The sequence below is a fragment of the Ctenopharyngodon idella genome, chromosome 1 (genome assembly GCF_019924925.1).
Source record: "Ctenopharyngodon idella isolate HZGC_01 chromosome 1, HZGC01, whole genome shotgun sequence".
Lineage (NCBI taxonomy): Eukaryota > Metazoa > Chordata > Actinopteri > Cypriniformes > Xenocyprididae > Ctenopharyngodon > Ctenopharyngodon idella.
The window spans coordinates 37,629,535-37,655,778 of NC_067220.1; the positions used below are offsets into that span (position 1 = coordinate 37,629,535).

The following is a 26,244-nucleotide window of genomic DNA, read 5'->3' on the forward strand; positions in this document are numbered from 1 at the left end:
AATTATGGCGCAGAGGACTATGAACATGTCCATAAAAAAACAACAACAACAAATAAGCAACTCTGAATACAAAACTCTGCACTCACACATAAATTATATGAATAATTATGAATTATGTAATATTATTTATTATTATTATAATGCTTGATACATTTAATGAAGAAGAACATGTTGAAGAAATGTATAGAGTAAAAAGAAAGTTTAGCTGAATTGATTTAATTAATATCCTATACTTGACTCCAATAATAACAAAAAAGATTTTTTTTTTTTTACTAAAAGATGTAAAGGGATAAATTACTAGCTTTGATAAGTGTATGAATGGTTCACAGGACTATAAACAGGTCCACAAATGAAAAAAAAAAAAAAATCAAATAAGTAACTCACAATAATTTATATGAATAAAAATGAAATATTATTTATTATTATAACACTTTAGAATAATTTAATTGATTTAAATAAATTGAAAATGTATCAATATTTGCATTGATTTTCATAACAACAACCCAATAATTATGAAATAATATAATTATTTATTGTGCTTGTTTTATTATTTATAAAAAATACTATACATTTATTGTATTAAAACAACATACAGTTTTAGATTGATGATATTATAATAATTACATTATAATGATCTTATAATTTATAAATGGACAAATGGCTTAATTTATAGTTAAGATAATATTTAGTATGATACGAATTAGCAAGATTATTACTTATCTATGATTGTTGTTGCTGTTATTATTGTAGTTGTTAGTGATTTATTTATCTTTTTCTACTACTTTTCAACATTTCTTTTTCTTATTTTTGTATAAAATTTCCAGTCAGACATCAAGTCAGCACACATAATGCAGATACACCTAAAATATTTGAGTTTCTTTGTCAAGAGGTTGACCGTGTCATCACCCTATACCGGTTTGTTGCTTAAAATTGATTGGCAGTAACTGGATGTGGGAGTAACCGAAGGGAAGGCTGAAAAAATCCCCGTGGGCGGGAGGGTGTAGCTGTGGAGTGCGCATGCGCTCATGATGAGCCAGACTTGTCGGGAGGGCTCTACTACACCGAGAAGGAGAGCGAGTACGTCAGTACATCAGAGAACAGCCCGAAGGGACGCTAGACAGGGAAGAAGTGGCCAGTCCCTTAAAATATTAAGATAAAACCTTGGAAAACGAGAGCTTGGTGCTGTTTTTCTTTTCCTCGGTCAGTGCATATGTAGATGACGCCGGAGCATGTCACTATGACAACGTTTGGACTTTACACAGTATCCTTCTTCATCTCAGTAGCTGCTCAATAGATATAATAATCGTAAGAGTCGTGTAGGACTGTCAGTTGTCAATCCTAGAAGAAGATCGCAGAAGACAGTCATGGAACAGAGACTTGGTACAATGATCAGCTAGCGTCTTATGTACCCAATCTACAAGATTAGAGGAGAAACCGAAGACAGCACACCTGGAGCGGCTCGAGCAGAATGGATTTCAGCACCATTCGGAACCTCATCACTAGATACGTGAGTTACGTTAGAGACGTTATCACTCTCGCCAACTTGTTGGTTTGGTTTGCTCCATTCCGAAGGGCTGCGGTGCTTGTGATAGGCTACACATTTTTTGTACTTTAAAGCAGCAAATGACACGTTGTATCTTCATTTGTCCGTGTGTACATCACTTCTGAGCCTCTCTGTGAATATATACAGCTAGCAATGGACGCAACCGGTATTTACAGTTACTAATCTCAGGCGTTTGTAATGAAGTTATCACTGCGGTTCAATTCCGATTCCGATTGACTGTGACCTGAATTCTCGAGCGAAGTCACTAATGTAATATTTTAATGTCTCATGATGACACCGGCTGAGCTCATGACTGAGAACCACAGGGTGTGTTATGAAATATCAAAAATGGAAATTACTTTCAATGAATTGAAACAGGCGCGGAGGGACAGGTGTTGGTCATTGAAAAGGAATGCGAGTCTTGTAGTATTTGCCAGTATTGTTTGAAGACGTTCGTGTACCAAGAGAGTTCGTTATTTTTAACCATTATTAAGCACCCTATTATGTTTTGGTTGGAAGAACATGTTTACTAAAATCTGATAGACAATCTAAAAAAATCTTTTAAAAATTAAAATTTAGTTTTAACACATCAAATGTATCAATTTTTCTTCCCTTAAAATGGAAGTTTTGGCCAAACAGAAATAGTGTTTTAGTCAAGCTCAACCATATAACTTTGCTAATTACTGTAAGAACAGTAATAAAATACCCATTTTTCTTTAATTTAATGAAAATAAAAGTGTAGCAATAACTACAAACCAACGTTTGCTCCAAACAAAATCTAGCGACAGCTTAATTTTCATAGAATTTGCTAATTTTGTTTGTTTAATCCTGGTTTATTTCATATTTTTTTCTGATAGATATTGCATTTAGATTAACCTCTTTTATTAGAAAAAAAAAAATAATTAAAAAATACCCTATTAATGGAAAGTGCTATAAAGGCTGAATTATATGTTATTTTGTGCGTCAGTAAAAAAAAATACATTAAATTACATCAGAAAAACTAACATTGTTGCTCTATTGTTTTATTATATAATCAAACCATTTTCATAGACGGGTTCAATCGATAGGTTACTGTATGTCATTCCTACAGAGATTAGACCTGCTTTTAAGCCACTTAGCACTCAGTATAGGCAAGAGTACATGCTAAACCAACTGTCCAAGCTGTTGGGGGTTAGAGAAAGAGATTTGCTCAGTAACTGAAATTGATTTAGATATGTGCGAGCATGTAAGGACATTTTACTATAGACAACATTCACTTTGAGTAGAGTGACACTTTGAAAAGAGTGTCTAACTTCATAAGACAAGATACTATTTTTAAAGTATTTAGTAGTGCATATGAGCCAGGTTTTGTGGTTTAAAAACTATTGTGCTATATGTAAATACAATAACTTGAGGATATTATGCAAATGCGCTGCTGAGAGCCTAATGTTAGGACAGTTTCTGATCTTGAATGTTGTATCAATTATGTTAGATGTGATGTGGAACAACACTTAAGTGGTTTATAGTGGCTAAAATGGTGAAAAAGCCTACAAAATTAATTGCATAAGTACTTAGTTCTCCATCACTGAAGGCCATATGAAACTGTTATTCTGTAGTCTGTCACTGTAATCAAGCTGACATGCGAACAGATGAGCAAAATCTCTTGCGCTGTCTAGACAGTCTGTAAAAAAAAAAACAGATGAAAAGATGAAGAGAGTGCGATAAACATGACATGAGCAATAATGGTCGTGTCATGTCACAAACACCTCTCACCTGTCTGTTTGTATGTTTGTGTTTTGTTTGCTTGGGTTTTTACGGTAAACCATATAACACATAGGGCTCAACAATAAGGCCAGTGTGAGAGAGTTTTGGGAAAGAATGATCACTTTAGTGTTATTTTAGTGTGATTGAAATTTGTCATTATTACTGGGTTGAATTCAGGTTGATTGGGACACTTTTCCCAATGGCAAAAAGTGTCCCAATCAACTTGAATTCACCCTTAAATATCTATATACTTATCGTTATAGGTAGTAATTCATTTCAGTTTTAGTTAAAACTAAATGAAAATGAGAAATGTTGCCTTGCCAACTAGCAAGTTATTTCTTTTATATTTTATTTTATTTCAGTCTTAGTTTTAGTTTACTGGGTTGCTTGTGTCACTAAATATTACATTTGTTAATCATATTGGGTTTTTATGCCTTGCAAAGATCATTTAACCAGTTAAAAAATGTTTGTATCTCAAACATACAAAATCATATTTGCCTCAGTGAGCTTTGAGAAAAATGCTTTATTTGAAATGCAAAGCAATAAAATGCAAGTCTCTCTTTCTAAGCTTTGAAATAATTCATCCCGAGGAAAAGTTTAAACATTTATGAAGGGTAAATACAAGTCAGTTTTTCTGGAAAACAAGCAGTTCCCTTATCCCACCCTAACCAATCATTTAGAGAGAGCTGTGTCATGAGATCGGAGATCGGATTAAGTGTGTTAGTCACATGAATGTGTGTGTGTGTGATAGCCTGTGAAAAGCACAGTCCACACCACTGCTCTTTGATCTAATGCGAGGTAATGCAGGTTGGCAGAGTGAGAGGAGAAAGGCAAATGAGAGTACCGGGCAGACGAGAGATGGAGCGAGAGAAGGATGGAGATTGAGATGGGTCAGAGGAGATGAGAAGTAAGTCCCTGTGTGGATTTGACTGGCTCAGACAACAAAGGAAGTGACAGTGGAATGATTTGCTTCCACCTGTAGTAGAGTCTGTCTGCTGAATGGGCATTTTCAATGTAGAAAGATAAATATGAAATGGAAATGTGAAACCTGTTTTAATATGCAAAGCTCACCATTTTTCGTTCAGCTAGAATAGTAGGTTAGAGAAATGGAAATTATTGTCTTCTTTGAAGTCCACCAGAGTGTTTCTGAATTAGATTAGAATTCAAGCATGTCAAAATGATCAGTTGCATTTCAAATATGCTTATTCTGAAGTGAAGGGTGCAATTTTTTTCGGCATTCAAATATTTAAAGGGTTAGTTCACCCAAAAATGAAAATTCTGTCATTTATTACTCACCCTCATGTCGTTCCACACCTGTAAGACCTTCATTCATCTTCGGAACACAAATTAAGATATTTTTGATGAAATCCGATGGCTCAGTGAGGCCTGCATTGCCAGCAATGGTACTTCCTCTCTCAAGATCCATAAAGGTACTAAAAACATATTTAAATCAGTTCATGTGAGTACAGTGGTTCAATCTTAATATTATGAAGCGACGAGAATATTTTTTGTGTGCTAAAAAAACAAAATAACTTTTTAACAATATCTAGTGATGGCCGATTTCAAAACACTGCTTCGGAGCATTACGAATCTTTTGTGTCGATTTAGTGATTCGGATCGCGTGTCAAACCGCCAAACTGCTGAAATCACATGACTTTGGCACTCCGAACCACTGATTCGATTCGTAACGCTCCGAAGCTTCATGAAGCAGTGTTTTGAAATCGGCCATCACTAGATATTGTTAAAAAGTCATTATTTTGTTTTTTTGGCACACAAAAAATATTCTTGTCACTTTATAATATTAAGATTGAACCACTGTACTCACATGAACTGATTTAAATATGTTTTTAGTACCTTTATGGATCTTGAGAGGTTTGGTGGCTTTGCTCTCAATATTGGCCTCACTGAGCAATCGGATTTCATCAAAAAGATCTTAATTTGTATTCCGAAGAAGAACGAAGGTCTTACAGGGTGAGTAATAAATGACATTATTTTAATTTTTCGGTGAACTAACCCTTTAAAATACTTTCACATAATAAAAGTAGGTTGATTCTCCTTAGCACAAAGTGTAAGTCTGTGGTGCTTTTGAAAAATTGAGCTTTTTGATCAGCCTAACATAGCAATATTTTCAACCAATGGTGTGAGTTTGGGGGCGGGGCAATCTTTTTGATCGACCAATGGCAGATGGAGGCAGTTTTTTGGGGACCGGTTTAAAATCAGTCATTGAATTGAGTAATGTCTTGCTACTTACTGAATATTATCAAAGACTATAGAATAACACAAGATGCGTCACTCGTATTGTTTTGAATGGGAGAAAGTGCAACAGGCAATATGGCGGAATAAGTCCCGCCTTCTAAATAAGAGCCATTGCGTCACTGCAGCGGCCGTTAGAAGCTCCGGTTCCTATAGAAACAGTCAGATGTGCGCCTTCGAAATGAGACACAAGAGATGCACAGTTAGGACTTTAGCTTGGTCCAGCCTGAAAAATACAGTTTTTTTTTTTTTTCGTCATGATTCGAGCGTTTAGAAACAAAATTTATGAGACAGTTGTTGTCAGATTTCATTGGTGATTTCAAGTATGAAATTTAATCAAAAGCTTGGCAAACAGCTTTGGAGAATTTGATGTTTTCCCATTCAAAGAGATAGGAGCTACACTTGAATGCCCGAGAGGCGTTTCAAAGATGGCCACCGAGTGAAATCACTTGTATTAAAGGGACTTTGATATTATGCAGTATACAAGTGAAACGATACTCATTATTATTTCACGATAAACATTTTAAATCTTAGTATGCTATGTCACCACATGACATATGTTTTTAATAGAATTTTGTGTAAAAATGCCTTAACTTTTGGCAGTTATTAAGAAAGAAATGTTAAAAATCGTGACTCTCTTGTATACTGCTATTTTTGACAGAATGTAGTCTGTGTATAAAAAAAAAATCATATTATTGCTGCAAATGCATAGTGTCCTATTCCGAACATAGCAAATCATCACTTTGATTTGATAATTCAGAATAATTGTCTTCAACAATACGCGTAATTATTAACCTGTTAGCTTTCCTCTGTACCACCCACGGTACACATACCTTTTAAAAGAGACCAAAACCATGCATATACTCCAAATGGTTCAAAACCAGCATGCATTTATTTTGGGGTATGCATTTTTAGGCAAATTTTACAGGAATGCTAAGGGGTTAATTTGACAGAACTGGATTCCAGTGCTATATTACTGCACAAAAAGCAACTTCCAGCCATCACCGGCTTCTGAATAATTTCCATCCTTGGACAGGAAGTAGCATGATTGCCTGTATCCTGTCTCAGGAGGCTTCAAGGTAATTTGAGCTCTTTGTACAGAGGTAATCTCACCATCTGTGGTCAGCATCAGGAAAGACTTATTGGAAATCATCCTACATGATCAGGAATATGTTTCTGCTGGTCAGACAGTGAAATAACATGGAAAGTCATTACAAGCAAGTTCATACTTCAATGTTTCTCTTTACAGCTTTAAACATGATGATTTTACTGTATTTCATAAAATCCATTTAGTATGACATTAGACTAACTGTAGTTGTCTAGAGTGGTATTATTTGGATTATGCCGCCATTTTTTTAAAATTATTTTACTCATAAATTGAAAAACCCCATTATAAAACCCCATAGGGAAATCTTAAGGGAACCAGTGGCAATTGGCGAATTAGTCTTCCAGGTTTTGACAACATCCTGTACCACTCTATTGTTTTTTAAATATTTATTGTTGCATTATGTTTCATTTCACATACTATTATAAAACAATTATATGCACTATACAGCGTATAATGCACAGTATGCAGTAAGCTTGCCAGTTATGCCAAACATAATAACATATTGCATTGTTTCAAAACATATTTATATAGCATTAATGGAATTTAATAGCGCAAGCAAGTGAAGCAACACACGTTTTATCAATAAAACCAACCTAATGCAACACTTTAGAGCACATCATCCAATACAGTGCATGCCAGAAACTAGCTGACCAAGCAAAGAGAAATAAATATACATCATTAAGACAACCACTGGTGTTACTTTATCTTAGCTAACTGTGTGTCATCTTTTAAACCTTTGTCTGAATAGTAGCACCCAAAAAATTTGAACAAACCAGATGTGGGTATTTACTGTAATTGAGTCTCTTATGATGGATCAGGTTGGTTTAATAAAGCTAACAGCAGTAGATCTGGGTTATGCTGTTGTTAAAGCAGTGTTTTCCAACTTTTTTCTTGCCACGGCACAGTTTTGATGAGGAAAAAATCCCACGGCACACCACTATGCACTAAAACAACAAAATTGCACAAACATGCTTCAAAAGGCATATTAAAACTGGATATTATATTAAAAGTAGTACTCACACTTAATGTGAAACTTGAGCCTAAGTCAGGTAGGAATACAATGAGGTCATATAAGTATATGATATTGTTGGTGATGATAAAAACAAAATTACATATCGTCACTGTTGGGCGGAAGCCTCGTATTTTTGAGTAATTAAACACCATGTCATGTTGGTATTGTGGCTTTATATCAAACATATGTATGTGTTATTATAATATTAACATTTTATGAAAATCAAGCTCACATGGAATTGTGAGGTTTTTGACCAGCGAATGACATATTTTGCATTGCAAACAAGCAGAGATCTATCTCCAAACTGTGTGCGGCACTTCATTCACGATAGAGGCGGGGCAGAGTTATGAGGTTTGACTGACAGATTGAGGATCCAATGGAGTTACAAGGTTTTGTCAGAAGCTCTTTAAAATCCTTTTCATTGGTTAAATATTTGTAAAACCCACATACAGGTGTAAAGGGTGACCAATAGCATTGATTTTTAAAAATAAAATAAAATAAAAATGAAGAAATATAGAGATATGAGGTTTCCACCTGACAGTAACTATATATTCTTAACTGTATCGCATTTATTTATTTTTTTTATGTATTTTTTGCCATTTGGTAATTTTCCACGGCACACTTGACAACCTGTCACGGCACACTAGGCACAGTGGTTGGGAAACACTGTGTTAAAGGACCAGTTCACACAAATGAAAATTCTGTCATCATTTACTTCTCCTCATATTATACTGAATTTACATTTTTGACACTGCCGTTTTAGACTGCTGAAGGAGGTGTGCATGTGCACACGTGCACACATGCAGGCGCTCACGCTTGTTCACCATTTATCCCGCTGACAACGGATGCTGACCCGTGAACCGTATCCTGGGATGATAAATGATTTGTTGGTAATCAATATGGGTGATGAAATGATAAACATTATCTTCAAGCTTGACGTGTCCATCATAGTTCAACTAAAGTTCACGGTCTGCGCCATTATTTACAGAGTTGGGAGCTCTGTGAGAAAACGACTATAAGATTCTTGCAATAAAATGGCTAAATGTGTTCTCTCAAACTCTTATTTAAACTCTTCCCATTTGAGAGTTCAGCTGCATTCCATTCTGAGCATCTGATAAGTGACAGCAAACTGTCAGCCGAACCCTGGTCCCTCAGGGTCTGTCAAACAGCAGCATCATGTGATGCTTTTCCAAGTAGAATGATCTAATGACTGTTGCTGTGGTCAGACATGATGTAATAATGCTGATGTTTGTTCCTGAGTGTATGTATCACTTGATTTGAGTTCAGTAAAGAAAAGCGCATTCAAAAACTGAGGGGGGGGGGGGGTAATTGTTTGCTCACTTTGCTGTAGCTTTGGGGTGGAAACATGGCAGTGTGAGAGTGAGAGAAAAATGCTTGATTTGTTTTTTTTTACTCGCTCTTGAAGAAAACTTAATAAAGGTCAGAAAGACATGCTTATGTTTTGACAGAATTGTCACCTTCCATAAAAATATCAGACTCTCTTCTCTCAAGCAGAAAATAGTGTGACTCTCTCTCTCTCTCTCTCTCTCTCTCTATTCTTTAAGATAATATTAAATAGTCATTTGACAATCATATGGCAGTGACTGTGAAAGTCTGAGGTATTTGTATTGGGTTTTCTGTACTTTCAGAGAGCAATTAAATCTGAACTCTTGGAACTAAGTTGTAGGACAGTGGTCTACAGAAAAACCAAACCTTTCAGACTTAATCAAACTTTACAGCCAAAGAAAGAGTGTACAGACAATTACATTTGAAAGGGAAGCTTAAGATAAAAATAAGCAAAAGACCTGGAGTTTGGAGATCTTGGGTGTAACCCTGTTTAGACTATTTCACCTGTCCTTAGAAAAAAACAACATGCTGTAACAAGCAGAGAGTGTTGTTCATTCTTTAAGATGGGGATTTGTCTTTATTTTTTCTAGGGTGGGTTTAAATGAAGTGTTATTAGATTTGTGTTAAAATGATGATTTAGAATTTTCAAAGACTTAGAAGTTCTTTTAAAGGGGACCTATTATGCCCCCTTTTTTCAAGAAGTAATTTAGGTTTCAGGTGTCCCCAGAATGTGTCTGTGAAATTTAAGCTCAAAATACTTCACAGATCATTTATTATACCATGTTGTAAATACCCATTTTTGAGTGCATGCAAAAACTCGCTCAGGGCGAAAACTATGCTAATATGGCAGAGTCCGTCAACAGTTGTGGGCGGAGCCTGCGGAATGTGACATCACACTGCCCAGAAGATGAAAACCCAGGTGAAAAAAAAAGTACATTTCAGTAATGTACTTAAAGTGCTCTATTTTTGTGCACTAATTTTATACTTAATATACTAAAAATTCTTCTTTAGTACTTCTTAAGATAATCTTAAGAACATCTAAGTGTACTCAAATGTGCTATTTTGAGACACCATGAAATATGAACTAAAATGTGCTTTTAATATACTATCTCTGTATTTAAAAAATATATTTAAAAAATATATTTAAATGTATTTAAAATGTTTAAATGTATTTAAAATGTATACATTTAAATGTATTTAAAAAATATATTTAGTACACTATGGGTTCAAATGTACTATAAGTAGTATCTAAATACATTTTTTAAATACAGAGATAGTATATTAAAAGCACATTTTAGTTCATATTTCATGGTGTCTTAAAATAGCACAGTTGAGTACCCTTAGATGTTCTTAAGATTATCTTAAGAAGTACTAAAGAAGAATTTTTAGTATATTAAGTACAAAATTAGTGCACGAAAATAGAGCACTTTAAGTACATTATAGAAATGTACTTTTTTTTCCACCTGGGAACGGCTTGTTCTATGAGACTGTTGAGGTTTTATGGGGATTAAAAACAAAGGAGTAGGTGGATTTTTATGATTATAGGGTGGTTGTATACACACACTGCCACAGACATTTATGTTCAAACAGCATGTAAAAGTGAAAGATTTCTACCACTAAATCAGGATAAGGAAGGACTAAATCATACTTTAGACTGGTCAAAGCCACTGCAAATGCTCTGATAAAAACTCAGTTGTTGTAGACCTTCTGCTCCCATATAAAGTACTGTAGCTCTTGAGGGCTTACTGCACTCTTAATGCAACAGTCAGAGGAAAAAGCCACTGGAATAATGGCCTATTGATGGCTGTGAAATTGAATTGTGCTTGTTAAAAGAACACATGACCCTCCACTCGATAGCAATAGAGAAGTCTGAATGCCATTGAATGGGCAGGTATTTATCTGAGAGGATTTTGGGCATTACATTAAGCTTTAAGATAGGGAGAGTGGAGTAGGAGTGGAGGGATTCATTCGAAACAGAACATGATCTTCAGTGGAATACACAGTGACTTTTTTTTTTTTTCACTTTATTTCCCTTAAACTTTGGGAATGTTATCCTGTATATTACATTTTTGTATATACTAAATGTAAATTAAAAATGAATCTGTCATCATGACATAAAAGAACTGCCAGCCCTTCTCAAGAGATCCCTGCATGCTCAAGCAGAAGATGTGTAGTAATAAAATGATGTTTGGTTTGAGTTATTCAACAGACATTCTTTGCTGAGTCAGAGTGTCTTTATATGAACCTGTTGTTGAGTTTATGCAGTGAACCCACAGATCGATGGAAGCATTTACAAGGGCTCAACTGCTTAGATCCAGGTCTCCCTGAATGGAAATTCACGCTGCACTTGTTTCTTTGCTGACCTGAGATCAGTTTAACACTCTATCTGATGAACATTTTAAGGCCTGTTTACTCCTGGTATTAAGATGCCTTTTGGTCGATCGGATCACAAGTACACGAGGCAGACACATTCCCGTTTTACACCTGGTTTTTCAATCCCTCTCTTTTGTCTGCTTTTAACCACTTCTGTCCAGATTTCTTTGAGGGTAGGGTCTATAAGCTCTCCGAACGCTGTGAGTATGTGTTAGAAATCAGGAATGTTGAGAGAACATTTTGCTTGGTACATTTTTTCGTCTTCAAACCAAACTTGGGTCTTCAGCCGACAAAGTTTAAATCCCGTCTGGCTAGCACACTTCCCATAATGTTTATGCTTTAGGTCAGTAGGCAGAAAGTAGGCAGTCTTTTGTAGCTGTTCGAAAACATTCGACCACATGAGCATTTACACCAAGCAATCAAGTCTAATGTGTTTTTAAAAGCCGTTTTTAATACCAGTGTACTCGGCAAATGTGTTTATTTTAACCATGCGGTGGTGCCAGATACTCTTTAATCGGTAATAACAAATGGAGACATAATTCGTTTATAACATTAACAAGATGACTCGTTGAATTCAATTTGGGAGCGACGGCTGAATGTATTTTTATTCAAATGCCTGTATATAAGTTTAGTATTGACAAAGTTCAGAGGCTGTCATATATGTGAATCAACTTACTTTGTTGCGTATTTTCAGTATGAAAAATAACTTTTATATTGATGGATTACTTGCATTTTGAAAAAAAACGTGTCATGGATTTATTGCATTTTGGTTTTTATAATAAACCTTTGAAAATCAAAATCTAGATTTGAATTTTTAATGTTTTTATAACCAAAAGATGCTATGTGAAAGTTTGAAACAGAAAAGAGTGGTTTTCATCTTGCCGCTTTCTTGGTAAAGAAAACACATTTTTACTCAAATTAATCAAAATGGATTTATAGCGTTTTGGAACCAAACTCTTCATATAGACCTGATTACACCATTTCTGGGGCACTTTTTTTTTTTTAAATTTTTTTTATTTTTTTATAAACATGTAAGTAATTATTTATTTTTAGAATTGACTTGTATTTCTAATCTTGAAAGTCCCATTTTTAAATAAATAACCTGGAATTAATTAAAAAGATTTTGCTGAAATGAATGGTTAGATTGAAAGGGCTATATTTAGCATGTAATGGTCATTTGGCTTTTCGCAGGTGTCCAGATGGAAGTTTCATAAATGTAAAACGTAAAAGAGTGTTTTAATATATCCCTTAATTTATCAAAAACTACCATCTAACCTTCACTTGTCCTCTTTCGCTTTTTCTTTTCATCCCATCCCACTATCACTGGAAATACTGAATGCACTAAAAGAGATTAACCTGACAGGAGAGTTCAGCAGACCAAGCTGCCAAAAGTTCTGGTCATGTGACCTCACCCCTGTCTGATCCCATAAAGCCCCTGGTGGTAAAAACCAGGCCAGGAAGGCATAGAGAGATTTATTGGAAAATATATTTTGATATATTTATATTAAATATTGGATATACTGCATTTGTCGCAGTGGAACTGGAACAATAAGACACTTTTTATAGACTAATTGGGTAAATTAATATTGTGAATATTCATACACTACTGTTCAAATGTTTGGGGTCGGTATGAAAAACAATTTAACAAATTAATGCTTTTATTCAGCAAGGATTCATTAAATTGATCAAAAATAAGAGTAAATACATTTTGTAATGTAATGTTTTTGTAATTTTGTAATGTAATTTCAAATAAATACTGTTCTTTTATTCATCAAAGAATCCTGAAAAAGTGTATCATGGTTTCCACAAAAATATTAAACAGTAACTGTTTTCAACATTGATGATAATAAGAAATGTTTTTGAGCAGCAAATCAGCATATTAATGAGTTCTGAAGGATCATGTGACACTGAAGACTGGAGTAATGATACTGAAAATTCAGCTTTGTCATCAGAGGAGAAAAATACATTTTAAGATATATTCAAATAGAAGATAGTTCTTTTAAATTATAATAATAATATTTCACAATATTACTGTTTTACTGTATTTTTGACAAATAAATGCAGCTTTGGTGAGCATATGAGATTCAAAAACATAAAAAAACAGTTTATATAAAGTGTGTTAGGTCTTAATTTAGTTGTTACGTTGAGGTCTGTTTGTACTGTAGCTAAAAGTTTTTGTCTGTCCAGCAGTGGAGCTATTTGAATAGAGGGGTGAAATAGGCAACAGACTTATAAGACTGGCAATCAAGAAAGCTGTTATCATCTCATTGCCCTTCAGGCATTGTGTGAGTGTGTGTGTGTGTGTGTGTGTGTGTGTGTGTGTGTGTGTGTGTGTGTGTGTGTGTGTGTGTGTGTGTGTGTACGTGTCAGTCCAACACAAGCAGTCCTTGTCTGAGTGACTCACAAACAGAGCATGTGACGTACTATGTTGGGGATCTGCACAACTAAACATAGGGGATGGAAACTGACAGCACAAAATGGATGGCCATTAACAGTGTGACCCAGTGACTTCCAGTTCCCCATAGACCTGTGCTATATCTTCTGATAATGAGAAAGGAAACAAAACGTCACACTTTGTAACACAGTATTCCTAAGAGACTCTCCACATGTTCTGATGATGAACTTCTTTATGCAGGTGCAAGAAAAATAGGAAAGTATTGTAGATAACAGTAACACCACAGTCAAAAACAGTCTAACTGTGCTCATTCATGCAGATATAGCCACAGCACTATTACATATCAACACACACACATACTGGATCTGTATAAATCTATAATAATAAAATGATCTCTTTTCAGGTCATAGTGACATTTCAAGTCTTGTAATTTAAGAATGGACAGCATCTATGAGTGTTTTATATAGTAAAATCCATCTATCCATCCATCCATCCATCCATCCAGTCCCATTCCACCAAATTTGTTGTTTTAGAAGCACTGTTAAATGTAAACATGGCAATTACTGCCTGATTCCAAATTTCTGTACCCATCAGGGTGGATTATGAAGACTAACATGTTTGTCTGCCTTCCTGCTGGTTTGCTTAATTATGTATGAGATCAAAGTCACGGATGAAGTCATGTTATTAACATGCCCAGGACTCATGATGATTACAAGATTAGTACTCCCGGTGAGGAGGCTACTTAATGAGCATAGACTAATTAGCCAGGCGCCACACTGCCTATTAGAGATCTCTACAGCCAAGAAAAGTTGATTTAGTGATCGCAGAGCCTGACTTGTTGCAATTTGCATTGTGCATCAGATTATAGAATAATAAAGTTGGTTGTCAAAGACTGAGGACAGAATAAGAAAGCTAACCCCGGTAATAACAATAATAAAAATAGAAAGTAAGATGTAAGTTTTGGCAATTTTTACCCAAGCAGAAGGAAAGGAATAATTTACTATTGGAGGCATTCGCTGTTGCCAGATCTCCCTTATGAATCAAGTCTTGTTAAGGCATATGGCCAATACAATTGACCGTCATTACACTTGTAGGAGCACTGCTTGGAAAACTATAAAGCTGGCTGGATAAGCAGGTGTGAAGAAAGAAAAAGCTGACGTCTTTTCCTAACATTTACTTTGAACTTTCCTCATCTGAGTACATGCAGTGACCTTGGGCCATTTCTGCCTAGGAGCTCACAGAAGTACAGGAAGCAAGAGCATTGATTTATTAAGAGTTGGCAAATTAAACCAAACCTCATGAGAGCACCTGGGTTTTTTCGGCAGATCCATTTGCCAGCATGGTACATTAATGAATAGAGGGATAATAGTCGCCGCCGTCTGTGACTCTCTTTGACGCCAAGAGAATATGCTGTTTTAGACTTTGGAATTACTCATGATTAACTGGTGGTATTACGTGTGTGATGATGGCATTTGTCATCTTCCTCCATGGGGTATTTGAAAATTAACTTTTTCCCCCCATGACGCAGTTCCTTAAGAACACAATCCATTCTTTTGAATGGCCATTTATTGTTTTGACAATGATAAGTTATAATGGATGAGAAAATTAAGGAGCTGTCATTACCAGAAAGTGCCTGTGGTCAGTTTAAATAGGAAGCTGCTTTCTTCCGTTGCTGAATACTGGGCGGACATGTGTGTCTGGGTCATGATCATCACATTTAATATCCTGGACCAATCTGACCCACTTTAGACTTGGGAGACACTAAAGACCTAAAGAAACATCTTAAGTTTTTACTGTAGTTACTTGAATAAGCTAATTCCTGACTGTCAACATTCATATTTTGCTAATTTTTTGCTTGTTTGAGTGAAGATTCTGGATCCAGATCCATATTACTTCTCCTAATCACTGTAGTATGCACTGTAGTACTGTTTCTAAACTGATCCCAGATCATTCTATACTCTTAAAAATAAAGGTTCTGTGTTATTGCTGAAAAAAAAAAAAAAAAAAAAACTTTTTTGCACCTTTATTTTGAAAATATTTGTTTGAACAGGTATCCTGCAGAATCTTGTTCTATTGACCTATTTTATCTTCCCTTGGGGAATATGAGGGCCCAAAGATAGATAGAGTTGTTAACACTCCTGGATATTTGCTTGCGTATCTTCTTGTGGATAATCAAGCATTCTTGTATCTCACACAGGAATGTCTCCACTTTCACTCTGTATCTCATTCTCAACTTAAGATAAACTTACTTAACTGTGTGAGCTGAAAACGAGCAAAGAGGTTGGTGGAAGCGATAGTCGGATCAAGTGTTGTGTAACATTAAAATCACACAGGGAAAAGCTGTTAATGGGTACAACATAGAGCCAGGGACCTCATAAGACCCCACAATCCTATGAGTCTCTGGATAATAAAGCATTTGAATGAACAGGTTGAGAGAGTTCATAGTGGTTTCATTGTGAAGTGGAGGATTAAGCCACTTTAGTAATGTTAGTCTGAGAGTCGAAATTGACCTTCATTGTGTTACACAGTAAGAGGGTGCATTCTGGGGACTCAATAGTATAATGAGAATAATGGGATGCTATAACAGTATAAAAGTCCACATAATAACGGTAGAGATTCTGCGATACCCCTACTGTATTTGTGCAGCTTTCATTGGGAAGAACTGCTTTACATAATTCATATGCGAGTGACAAAGAAGCCTAAAGTGATGCGAAAATAGAATAAAAAATAGAAAATGTGGCAGGATGTGTTCCTAAACAAACCAAGATATTTAGTTGTTTACACTTCCAACATTATAACTTGCCACATTAACATATTAATATTCATTAATAACAATTGGAACACTTATCCACAATGAAAACCGTATAATTAATCAATATCTCATGAGCAAGACTGCTGATCATCAGCACGATTGCGAGTGTGATCTTGTTTATGGAACTGTTGTATAAAAATGAATTAACTTATATTTTATACACAATTGCCAGTTACTTTGTGCATTTTTGCTCTGTCAGCGGACAAAGCAGTGACGTTTTTTTCCTGAATGAATCAGTGTTTTTGACTGAATTGATTTAGTTGAGTGAATGATTCAGTGATTTGTTCATAAGAACAGTCACGTTCATGACTGAATCAGCATTTTTGATAGACTTAGTTCAATGAATGGTTCATTAGCGCACTCATAAAGACAGTCACCTGCCACCAGCTACTGGCGTAACAATGTAACCTGCAGTTTACATTGTCGAGTTTACAGTCCAATGCTAGTAACTTGCCACATAAAATAAATTCAGTCTGTTTTATAATATTAATTTTACTGTTTGGAGCCTTTTTTTGCTTGAGTCTTACATTGTACGCAGCTCTTTCTTTTTCTAAAGCGTGACAAATTAATTTATGAGTAATTATAACTTTTAGTCTGTAAAGTTCAATAAAAATGATCAAGTCATGAGAGTCATAATTTACTATCATTTTTTAACAAGCTGTTTAATTCATTCATTCATCTTCCACCACAAATTACTATATCAATATAAGACTTCGGTCATACCACCCACCTTTAGAGCAGAAATATTCTCTTTTTGAAATGTTCTTACTTGTGTGGAGACGTTTGGCACTCAATGTGGGAATCTAATGGAGTTTTGACTTTTGGAGTCAGTCGGATGGCTTGAGGCTGTATGACCGATAACTGAAAGTCCTCTCAGATTTCCTTTTCTTGCTTCTCTTGAAGGTGTATGCTCTGCTTATGTAATGATTGCCTATGACTTTCAGAAATGTTTTATTTTTCCAGGGTCTTAAACTGGACATCTTATGTTTTATTTAGCGGTCTGGTGCCGGTGCATTGATCATTCTCACATTCTGTTAGTTGGATGTGTGTTATTTCAGTGTATGAACACATGAGAACGTTCTGCGGCAGTCCATGTTAAACATCGCTAATGGTAGATTTCTGCCATACCCTGGGCTTACTGAAAGTCACTGGCAGGTGGAAGAAGCAGACAGATTATGTAACACCCATTTTTTTGCAGGAAGATAAAAGCTGAAGCTATATCACTGATTGCATGGGAATTGAATGGGATGGGTGCTGAGCACGCTTGAATCAATTCAGTAAGGTTTATCACCATTTGTGACGTTACCTGACTTTTAGAATTTACAGCTAGTGATGTGAAGATGAAACTTTATGCCACAGCTCAATTTTATGTTTAGGAAGTGTTTCTGAGGCATTAGGGAGCACCTTTATTAAAAGTTTTTGAAACACACTTAAAGTGCAGAAAGGAAGAAAGGACAAGCAGATTTGTGTTGAGGCTGTAGCCAACCTGATGGATAGATCTTATACTGTTCTGTTCTGATTAATGTAAGGGTCATTATTTGACTTATGCCTTTTCCAGTTTTATAAGGAGATGTTTAAAGTAAAGTATTTGTAAGATTTTAAAATCTTTTAAAATAATTTGTTTATGTAGTGTTAACAAACTGCATTTTTTTCCATTTCAGTCTAAGTTAATACATTTTAGTACGTTAGAATATAATTATGCCTTGAAAACAAGTGACAAGTTTTGACAATTTTACAGTAATAATATTACAGGCTTTGAGCCCAAGGTTGTGAAAATGTGCTTCTTAGAATGAGGATTTAATGCCGATATTAAATCCTTTTTTACAGTTATGCACCTTTCAATTATTATTTGTAACAACACATAAGATAAAGTAATAAAAAGTGAAGATTTGATTTATCCTTTAAAACTTTACTTCTTAAAGGAATGATGATGATGATGATGATGTCTTTATGACTTTGTTTTTGTTTATTTATGATTACTTTAAAAGTAATTTTAACAAGTCATTTTAATAATACGTTGTCTCAACTATCATATATTCATAGAGAGATAGACAGATAGATGGATTGATGGATGGATGGATGATAGATGATAGATGCATTTATTTATTTTTTGATGACAGATAGATTAGATATATAGATATATATATTAGATAGATATGTCTTAATTGTTGAAGAATATATTTTTTACAGATTTAAATGTGTAGAAAGTTTTCAGTATCCAATGCACTGGTGAAGAGATTTCTCCACTAGTAAATCAACAAATCAGGTTTACTCTCTCATGTTCAGTTTCATCTGTTCTTCCTCTGGGTTCACAGTGGGGGCAAGAGTGAATTATTCCACTGCAGTGTGCTGTCAATTACAAACCTATGGCTCCATTTTTCAATTAGCTGGAATGCAGGATCCATGGCTGAGATAAGCTGAACTTTGATCCTTGTCTGAATCACGTTTGCTTTTTATCTATCTACTGTATCTATAGATCCTTGTCTGAATCTATCTATCTATCTATCTATCTATCTATCTATCTATCTATCTCTTTCTATCTTGACGATACTTTGACGTTTTGTTCTACAACATACACTGCACACACTCACACCCCAAGCACACCCCAAGTTATTTAGTTACTTTTTACAAACTGCTTGAAAATTCGCATTTTCGCTATGGGTGTGTGTAATTTACACACAATACTTTACTACAATAATATCGTAATAGTTTTTTTTTTTTTTTTTTAACAATATGTGAGATTATCAAGTATGTCACTAACTTTGCAAAAAACAAACAAAAACACATCTTGAGAGTTCAACTGCATCATAAAGCCTATTTGAATGCAGTTAGAATGCCCCTATAGTTCAAGTTATGAGGGCAAAAAACATCCCTGTATGAGTATTTTTTATATTTATTATAACATATTGATATAGTTAAGTAATATCACGTGAGCGTGATCACGAATTTAATATTGATTTTATACAACAGTTAATATTGAGTGAGTTACATTTTAGACACAATATTGTCTGTTTTTGCTTTGTTTAGCCAATGAAAATAGTTCCAAACAAAGCCGGAACAGCACATTTGTGTGCAACACTGCAGTGCTTTGTTCCTGTGTTTTTTGAGTTATTTGAATCAATGATTCAATGACCCATTCATAAAGACAGTCACTTGCTTCTTTTCTAAATGAATCATGTTTTGAACAAATCATTTGAATGAATGATTCGCTGAATCACTCATGCAGTCACCTACTGGCGGTTTTAGGGTACGTTCACAAAACAATGATGTACTAAAAATGGAAGTTTTTCCTTTGCGTTTTTCAAATGCAGACAACAATGTTGTCAAAACGATCCCCGTTCACACGGATCCACGGAAACAATTAAAATCGCTGTATTATTCATGTCAGACCAGTAGTTGGCGATGTCACTTTGTAAAGAAACCCTACGCGCCTATAGACTGAACGCATAATAGTTTCAAAAATTTCTTTTTTTTGTACGTTAATGATATCGTTTTCAAAAACAGGCCCTCAAAATGCCATTGTCGTGTAAGTGAATGGCCAAAACGCATAAAAAGTTTTCTGTTTTTAGTTGAAAATGGTGTCATGTAAACAGCCCCTTAGTTTCATTTTTATTTATCCATGACAGGCATAGACCAGCCAAGTTACCAGCACAGAAACAAACTCAGTAAAATATTTTCTAATTATCGTTATCGAATTTTATTTTGTCAATATCACACACCCCTAGTGTGAATTTGTTCATGTCAAGACATTGCACTACAGAGAAGCGAAGCCTAACAGAGCTTCTATATGACTCATTTGGTAAGTGGGTTAATTAGAGTGACCCACTACAGAGGAGCAAACATGTGTTTTAATGTGAGGTTAATGATAAAAGTTCTTGCTGCAGGTCGGGACCACTGAGAGCTGGTGAATACGCTAAGAGACTGTATCCTATACATTAAATGTCAAGTCAGATCAAGAAAGGATCCCTCCTGTCTGAATAATCATATACTGTTGAGTATTTCTGGTAATCAAAACTGTACAACATGTACAGTATATAGGTAAATATACAAATATCTATTTTAATGTCAAGCTCAACAAGAAGTTGAGAAGTGGAAATACAAAAATATATATATTTTGCTGATAAAGACAAAAAATACTGACTTGCAGAAATGCAGGAGTGCATAAGAAGTGATATTCCTTCTGTTTTATTGCTCTTGACATATGCTTGTCAGTTTTCAGTTAGAAATTTCAAGGATATGGTTCTGTGCTTCATAGAATTTTAAATGGAATGATCAAACAGAAATATATATTGGGTGGGGGGGGGGTAACGTGTATTCTTCCTGAACCGTCAAGGTTCGTTGCATACAGTCAGACGACAAATACAGTCAGTCACAGGCAATCCGATCCAATGCAACGCTGTTTGCTAACGGTCACAACAGGAAAAAGTGCAGAAGAAGAAGAACAAATGATCTATGCACAGATATGTTTACGTGAAATCTCTCAAGTCTCAACCAGTGTTTCAACCGTGGAAATAATATCTCATGCAACATTACATTTACCTCAGGCAAGTCATTTAGTGTCCACAGCATGTTAGTTCACTAGAGAAATGAATTCTAGATGGGAGCATTTCACTAAATAAATTTAGCTATATTAGCTTATATACTTATTAAATTTACTTGTTAGTAATGTCTTAATTATTTAATATATGTTTAAATAAATTTGTCATGAAAAAAAGTTAGGACAGTAACTGTAAATTGTCATATTTAAAAAATGAATTGGACTAGAAAAAATAATTGAAAAATAATTTTATTATTAGATTTAGAAGTTAATGAGAAAGTCTTGATTATTATATCTAAAAAATAAACAGCAACTGAATTTAATAGTTTGGGCTCTGTTGTTAATTGTAACCTTTAATATTATAGTAATGTGCTAGAAAGGGCTCCCTGTATATAGTTTACAGCATTAGCTGAGATATTTTTTATCCTTAAGAAAATGTTAATTATAGTTGAATTTATTTTTAGAGAGAGACAATTTGTTCAATAAACCACTGTTTAATAAATAAGAAAAAAGAAGCAATTTATGTTTAATTTTCTCCCCCTGCTCAATACCGAGGTACGTACTGAACCGTCATGTTTGTGTACCGTTACACCCCCTATATATATATATATATATAATATATATATATTAGGGGTGTAAATCGGACGGTTCATCACGATTCGATACAATATGGATTCTCATAGCCAGCGATACGATATTTTCCGATACCTCAAAAAGTTCTGCGATACGATTACGATACGATTCGATTTGTTCAATATTTCGATATTACGAGCCTATTTTACAAAACCAGTTATATTTTTATTAACTCACAACTGCAACCAAAATATATAACAAACATTTATTTCAAAATTTCACCTGAACCCTGATTGGGACATTCACAAAAAAAAAAAAATTCACACAGTAATATAATGACAGCTTTAAATTTCAGTTACTGTGTGTGTGAAGAACGATTCATAGCGCTCTGTTCTCCAGTGTTGTGCTCTAACAGACACTGTTTGAGATGTGTGCACGCTGGTTTTTGCAAGGCTTTAAACACGAGCAAATTATAAACTTTCGTGAAGATTCAGCACTGGCCCGATCGGGACGGTGACAGTTCCATCTACTGTCCCGAGCGTCTTTCACAAGTTCCGAAAGGTAGTTTAAACCAGAATGCACGCATTGGCAATAATGCAGACTGATATTGTGTTAAATGTGGAGAGTGTTAAAACAAAGGTGCCTCTATGAATAGCCCACAGGTATCAATTTTTTTACGCATGGCATCGATGCATCGTATCGTTAGACATTAGATCGATGTATCGATCTATATCGATGTATTGTTACACCCTTAATATATAGTGTGTGTATATATACAGTATATATATATTGTTTGTGTGTGTGTGTGTGTGTGTGTTTCAGCCACATTGTGGTCACATTTTCCAAACGTGACAGATTGGAATGAGTTTGAGTCCATGTGGCTCAAGTCCTGAGGCTGGTCACATGCTAGCGCAGATTGATTATTGTGTGTGTGGGGGGGGAGGGATATGGTATTTTCTTATATCATCCTTAAAAGCACTAGCCGTTTATTCTTTCACAAATTTTTATATTTCTGACTCCTCAAGAGTGTTGTACATCTGGACTGATCTGCCGGTCACTGTAAGGGGCTCTAAGCATCTGTTTGATCTGCAAAAATTGTACCTTTATGGGTACAACAACTCTTATTATTATTATTATTATTATTACTATTATTAATAATCATAAAATATTTAATTATTTATTTTCAATTTTGTATCTGAATAATACTGCGTTCATGTTGTAAGAAATTGCTACAATTCCCAGAAGTTTCCACCTAAAATTATTATTATTATTATGGTGCCATATTATATGGTATATTATTACGTTTCATGTATGGTGTCTCTTTATGTTCTCTTTATGCTCTTTATGCTTAAATAAAAATATCTTAGACTTGCAGTTTACATCATTTATCCTTTCATGTCTTTTGATACACGAGGACAGGTACACTTTACACTAATGGCTACTAACTCCAGACTCCTAAATATTTTATGTGCACATGTAGCACATTGGCTCAGCGTTCCCCATGAGACTGCAGACACCAGTGAGAGAGTCTTATCGTGTAAATGGCAATGGGTTCCTGTAAAGACAGTTGAGATTAAGCTTGGTGAGAGAAGAACATTATGACATTCAAATCTAGAAGCTTCCAGACCTCTCTGCTCTCTTCCAGGGCCGGAAGTAGCTAACAGATGGAGCGCATTTGAGAGCAAGTGTAGCGTTTACCATAGATACACCTCCACCAGCAACAGCATGAACCTCGGTCAGCGAGTGAACGTAGCATGATCTCCACAGATGGCCAGCATTGTTGTTTTTGCAGATTTTTATACATTTGCTTGCCAGCCTGTGTTAGTGCTATTTGATTTGTGAGTGAAATTTTTTCAGTCAGCTTCTTTAATGAATCAGTCAAAATTCAATTGCAGTATCTTAAAGGTACAGCAGCACTGTTTAATTTGAAGGGTGAGAGAAAATGGTCATATAAAACTAAATTAATGTTTTAGGTGCCAGAAACATTGACTAACATTATAAGTGGATCTTGATGTAAAAGCAGTGAAAAGCAGAATACTACTTTATACGTCAGCAACAGACTGAAAAACGGTCTAACACTTTGGTTAGCATTTTTCGATAGCATCTTACTAGCGTCCTGGAGTTGTTTACCACACACATTCTCTCTCACTCTGTTGGCCTGTTTCTTGGCTGAGGACTGATTGTTTGGCCTGTTGACAACCCTATTAATCTCAGTCCTGTACGGGCCTGTCTGCCTCCCCCAACAAACTATATTTAAAATGCCTTTTGTGGTGTAAAATGTTGTTAACCTTAAAGATGAGCTGACTGGACAAGCATGATAGCTCTTATCACTAGCTACTTTTGTGGACAATCCATGAATTATACACAAGTGTTTAGCAAACGTTACCAGAGCTACCACTGAATCAATGGCCAGGATGTGTGTGGGTTGTGTTAGAACGGCTGTATTTCAGTCATTCTCGCTGAGCTTATCAGTGGGTGAGATAAAACACATGAAGGTCTGTTTTTTTGTGGTTTGGACAAGAGCTAACACAAGAACAGCTTGATTTCTACCGGTAACATCAACAGAGCCACAACAAAGCATTTCACTTTCATTTTGTGTCTAAATATTACTGTTTTTATTTATGTTAAAATTACAAATAAAGGCCTTCATGTATTTGATTTTGAAACTCTGAATTTAATGAAAGACTTGATTTTACCGTTGTTGATTGCTTGTAAATGTTACTGTTTGGTAGGGATTCACGATATGATTATAAGATGATATTGGATATTTAATTGTGTATGCTGTTATTTTTACTTAATTTTTATTTTATTCACATTTTTATTAAATATTATTCCTCCTTTTTTACATTTTTAAATGTTAGCTCACTTGAAGTTAATGGTTTAAATCACTAATAATTAATAATTTTATTAAATGTAATCTTTATCAAACATATAATGCATATAATATTGTGATGCAGCATTTAAAATTATGGATTTTATTTGATTTATTTCATATTTAGCTGTTTTTACATTTTTATTATTACTTATGATAATTTTATTTTTTACAAAATATCTTTTTTTTGCATTTTTACATTTTAGCTCACTTGAAGTTAATGGTTTAAAATACTAATAATGAATAATTTAATCAAATGTAATCTTTATCAAACATATGATGCATAATATTGTAATGCAGCATTTAAAATTATTAATTTTTTTTTATTATTTCATATTTAGCTGTTTTTATATTTTTATTATTATGCTTATTTTATTTTTTTTTACAAAATATTTATCTTTTTTTGCATTTTTACATTTTAGCTCACTTGAAGTTAATGGTTTAAAACACTAATAATTAATAATTTCATTAAATGTCATCTTTATCAAACATATAATGCATATAATATTGTGATAGCGTTTAAAATTATGGAATTTATTTTTTAGTGTTTTATTTAGACAAAATAATACAGAATTTCAATATCAGATATAGAAAATAGTTATAAGAAATAGTTATCACCTTATCAATATTAGCCAGAATCACAAATTAAAATTCATGCATAACTAAGATAAAATTAATAGAAATCTTCTGTGACCCCATATTTGTCTCTGGTGAAGTGGAGAGCATCAATGTTTCCACTGACTGTCATATCAATTATTAAATAATGTATTATGCCATCTATCCTCCTCCTATTTTTGTGTTACTTTACTTTACTTTAGACAGGCTAAAAGAATCTCTTGCTCTTTATTATATAATTGCCAAAGCTATCTGACTCCCCATGTCCACTCTTACATGCAGAGAAATATACACATATAGACAGATAGATACAAACACTATATTCCTGCTTCTCTCAGTTGAGAAAGACAATGATGTACAAAATAGAAAAGAGGATATATTGACTTTTTCCCCACTCACATAGTCACAAAATGTATTGCGTAATTCTTATGCAATATGTATTGGACAGATAAGAGCACATAATACACAATTGTTACTGTGGATGTGTGATTTTTTTCCACGTATACAGTAATGCAATCATTTTCCGTGATAGAGTAATTCAGGCATAAATGATGCTTATATTTTATCAGGCCGCATTAATAATGAGCCCAGTGGGGGGAAAACAGCACAAACACACCATTGATTTTTCTTTTCTTTTTATCTAGAAATACTTTCCAGTAAGTATTAATTTAGAAGACACACTTTTATCCAAAGCGATACTATGTTACAGCAGTACTAAGTGAAAGTCCCACTGGAGCAACCTGAGGTTAAGTGTTCAGTCCTTATGGGATTCGATCCAGACACCCCCTGGATACAAACCCTGAGCTTTTACCACTATACCACACCCATTGCGTTCTTGTTGTGCAATCCAATAACCGATTTTATAAAACAGATCAGGATTAGAAACAGGTTTAATGTGATCACTCGCAGACAACTCTGTAATGCACTCTTCAATCCAGACTTATTTAAGAGCTAAAACTAGATCAATAGCAGAACCACATTCAGTGATCTCCACTTTAGCTGTACTTAGCAGCAATGAAATGATCTACTGTGTTCTTATTGTCCTTAAATGCAAGAGGAAT

At 34.6% G+C, this 26,244-nt stretch overlaps 1 protein-coding gene across 6 annotated transcripts in view; it reads left to right on the forward strand.

Annotated features, from left to right (window-relative positions):
- The first annotated feature begins 1,034 nt into the window (after positions 1–1,034).
- atp11a (ATPase phospholipid transporting 11A) overlaps positions 1,035–26,244 on the forward strand; it is a 75,513-nt gene continuing 50,303 nt past the window's right edge. For 4 of the 6 annotated variants that reach the window (XM_051892266.1, XM_051892281.1, XM_051892273.1 and 1 more), the window contains exon 1: positions 1,035–1,507. In XM_051892266.1, coding sequence (XP_051748226.1) covers positions 1,469–1,507 — 39 coding nt within the window. In that variant the 5' untranslated portion in view covers positions 1,035–1,468. The remainder of the gene's footprint in view (positions 1,508–26,244) is intronic. The other 2 variants (XM_051892253.1, XM_051892259.1) reach the window with 1 other exon arrangement.